Source organism: Photinus pyralis, unplaced genomic scaffold (genome assembly GCF_008802855.1).
Source record: "Photinus pyralis isolate 1611_PpyrPB1 unplaced genomic scaffold, Ppyr1.3 Ppyr1.4_LG7, whole genome shotgun sequence".
NCBI classification, from domain to species: Eukaryota; Metazoa; Arthropoda; class Insecta; order Coleoptera; family Lampyridae; genus Photinus; species Photinus pyralis.
Genome location: NW_022170738.1, coordinates 35,038,214 through 35,041,604, shown reverse-complemented (window position 1 = coordinate 35,041,604; position 3,391 = coordinate 35,038,214). Strand labels below are relative to the sequence as shown.

The following is a 3,391-nucleotide window of genomic DNA, read 5'->3' as shown; positions in this document are numbered from 1 at the left end:
GGCGGCCTTTCAATGTTAATGTGTAAAGGGCCCTATCCCCATTACTCATCTACCAAGAAGCTAAACAACAATAAAGTTTGCATACTACTACTTATAATTATAAATTATGTATCTCAATTAGTTACAAAACTAGTTTCAGTTTAAAAACACGCCCCTTATCTGCACAAGATATACTTATTCGCATACCGGATGACCTAGTTAGAAAGGATGGGACTATCAGTTGTTTTCTTACAGGATGGCTCAAACGATACTGACTAAAGGGTGAGACTACCAGCACAGCAACAGCCATGTATAGGTACGTACAGTTCTAAGATTTTTAATTAAATGATAAATACAATAATTACAATAAAATACTAACAAAATAGCCAGCAATTGTCAAGACAATCGGTAAAACTGTATATTAGATTCCGTACAAGAACGTCAACATTATGGGGTAAATGTCTAGCTTGTGACTTTCTATTCTGTAAAAACAATTACATTGAACAATAAACATTTATATGTAATTATGATGACAAATTCTCTTTGTTGCTATGGTTCCTATTGAACTTTGGACTGACAGGTATGGTTAACTTTTTATGCTCAACTTCGGCGACCTCTTTGTACTTTCTAATAGGTTGGGCTCGATATTCGGTTTGCTTTCTCAATCTTCGAACCTCTTCTGCCTCTTTTTGGTGATTTTCCTCTTCTTTCTACAAAAAGTTCAATTACAGTAAATTTTTTAAGTGGAGTTCAACAACAATAAATATAGTAATCATAAATAATAATTTTTATATATTATATTAGTGCACTTTTGCGCTCTTAACTCTGACTCGAAGGACCAATTTTCAAACGAGTTATCTTTTGTTTGAAAAGTGATTTTCAAAAACTGTTCAACAATTTTTTTTCAAATTTTCAAACACAAGTTTCAGATTCGTTATTTCAGAAACCTTTAGATACAAAATTTCGTCCAAATCAGAATTATTTTCGCACCTCCATTTCGGGGTAGTGTTGTCTTCTTAACTCTTATGTTTCTGAGAAAAAATAAAAAAGAAAAACAAATTTCACCACTTTTTTAAGGGTCCCAAACAAAACACGATAGACTCTCAGTTTATTTGGGAAAGTGCTTGTTTTGATCCCCTCTATTATGTATGTAACACCCTGTATATTACTTTATATATTGTATCTGTGGTAAAGGACAACTACCATTAAAACAAATTGAAGAAATTACCCTTTTGATGTACTCATGAAGTAGATGCTCCTTTTCTTTAAGTTTAGACTGAAATGCTTCTCGTTCTTTGGCTCGTAAGTCGGTATTTAGACGAAACTCGGCCACTTCCAATACAAGTCGTTCCTCTTTTTTGGGCTCAAAGGGCTTCATATTTAACACCTTAGCGGGTTTCGCCTTAAAAATGGGCTGCACCAAACTTTCAGTGCTTGAATGCTAGAAAAATGTATTTCAATAAATGTTAACAATAATACTGATATACCTTTGAGACGTTAACGCTCATGTTTCGTTTAAACATTGTTGAATTCGCACCATCAGCTGAAGATAAATACTTGGGAAGAGGGTTAGCGTGAAATTCCCGATTGCGCTTTTCACTCTCGAACAACTTTTTCAAAGCATCATCTTTTTTCCGTAGCAGATCTTTATCACGTTCTAAAAAGCTAAATGGCAAAGGTACAGTATTTTTAAGCTTAATTTCTTCTGATTTTTTGAGTTTCACTTCACATTTCTTCTCTACATCCCGCTTCACAATGATGGGTGTTTGTGGTTTAACCAACGGACCTCTAGGTAAGAACTTTGGCATCGGCTGTGCGTGAAACGTGGGAACAATTGGAACTGGTGTTACGGGTTTCCTTTTAGGAGCCTGCGTAATGTTAAACGGTTGAGGGACCGTAGACTTTCTCACTGGACCGACTTTGGGGGTTGAGGGACGGGCCAAAATCTTCGGATTAAGCGGATTCGCCTTGATTTTAAATTTGTGCATTTCTTCCGCCTCTTTAATTTCTTTTTCATCGTGCGATAGTACAGTGGTTGGTCGTGCTCGTTGTTTTGTTGCCAAAAATGGAGACGCCGGAACAGTACATTGCTTTACGGCAGCTCCGGATGCAAAACTGGGTTTTAACATACGAGACCTCGAGTGGAAACGGTCGGGAGTCTTATTGTGAAAAGTGCTTATTGCTTCTGCAACGCTGACAAATTTCTTGGACTGCAATAGGGATATTGTAGAATTCGACTGGCAGAAAGAGGTGCCAACTGCATCTTTCAACAGATGACTTTGGTGTTCGTTAATCCTTCAAATGTCAAGGTAAATTAGGAACCGTAAATTTATATGACTTACTGTGTGCGATTCCTCACGAATGTTTGCAAATCACCAACGCTCGATGATCTCCTCAATGAAGTATGTAATGGATCTCTAACATCGGAACCTAAAATAATTTAAACAGTAAACAACAATTTCACTTTTATATCAACCTTCACTATCATCAGATAAGCTATTGTGTGCGTCAACTGTAAAAACTTGGGTAAGAACTGCTCCATTGCAATCCTCATGACTTATATCTGAAAGAGTTTGCTTTCATATAACCAAATATAAATTTACATACACCTTCATACCAAAGTAAGACTCGATTTCCGCGTAGTTTTCGCTAGAGATGTTATCTGTAAAATCAGACAATTCGGGCACATCGTACGTGTAACTGCTCATAACGAAAATTATTTGTTAAATGTACCAGAACCAGAGCACCAAGAAAACCGTTAAACGGATCGGTAATCAAACAAAATTTAAACTTTGAACTTACGTCACTCTTGGAACGAGACTTGCGCCATCTATTGTTTGAATGAACTGTATCATACAGGGTGTTACAATTACAATGTGACGAAATACAACACTTTGTTTTTGAGAAATATCCACCGTAATAGTCGAAAACAAAATATCCATGCGATATGTTATTTTGCACATTTTATTTTGCGATGTAATGTAGATCAGTGCAACCCTGAAAGTAGGCAATTTGTAGTACAAGCATGCATGAATGCCTGGTTTACACACTACGACATATTGTACATAAAAATGTATTGTTACGATCGAATTGTCACAATTTATCGTCGCGTGTGTACAGATGAATGTAGCAATTTATTGGAATTTGATTGGGTGGTTGATGCCGCCCGGCATTAATTTCTGCGAATCGCAGCGATAAGCTGGAATGTGTACTCAGTTTCAGATTTTCTTTACAATAAACGGAAACTAATCTTAACAACTTAACATATGTCTCTTCATCCATTATTAAATAATTCCGTCAGTTCATTTCGCAATCCTATATGGGAAAATGCCCTTTTCTTCAGCAACCACTGGCGGCTCCATTTTCTTTCTCGTGTTCGCGACTTTTTAGCGTATTTCCACAAAAAAAAATG

At 36.4% G+C, this 3,391-nt stretch overlaps 1 protein-coding gene across 1 annotated transcript; it reads right to left on the bottom strand.

Moving 5' to 3' along the window:
- Positions 1-302: 302 nt before the first annotated feature.
- Positions 303-2,782, bottom strand: LOC116177428 (targeting protein for Xklp2-like). The gene is made up of 6 exons (XM_031496402.1): positions 2,597-2,782; positions 2,456-2,542; positions 2,322-2,409; positions 1,467-2,274; positions 1,208-1,420; positions 303-689 (listed from the first exon to the last, which is right to left on the bottom strand). Exons 1-6 carry the CDS (start codon positions 2,685-2,687, stop codon positions 504-506), a joined length of 1,473 nt encoding a protein of 490 aa, XP_031352262.1. The 5' UTR covers positions 2,688-2,782; the 3' UTR covers positions 303-503.
- Positions 2,783-3,391: the final 609 nt, after the last annotated feature.

What these genes read in the sequence shown, in the direction of transcription:
- LOC116177428 (XM_031496402.1), bottom strand. Translation starts at nt 2,687, where the DNA reads ATGAGCAGTTACACGTACGATGTGCCCGAATTGTCTGATTTTACAGAT. An exon ending in CTTATCTGATGATAGTGAAG is followed by an intron (nt 2,410 to 2,455) that starts GTTGATATAAAA and finishes AAATTATTTTAG; the next exon opens with GTTCCGATGTTAGAGATCCA. An exon ending in TGAGCGTTAACGTCTCAAAG is followed by an intron (nt 1,421 to 1,466) that starts GTATATCAGTAT and finishes ACATTTTTCTAG; the next exon opens with CATTCAAGCACTGAAAGTTT.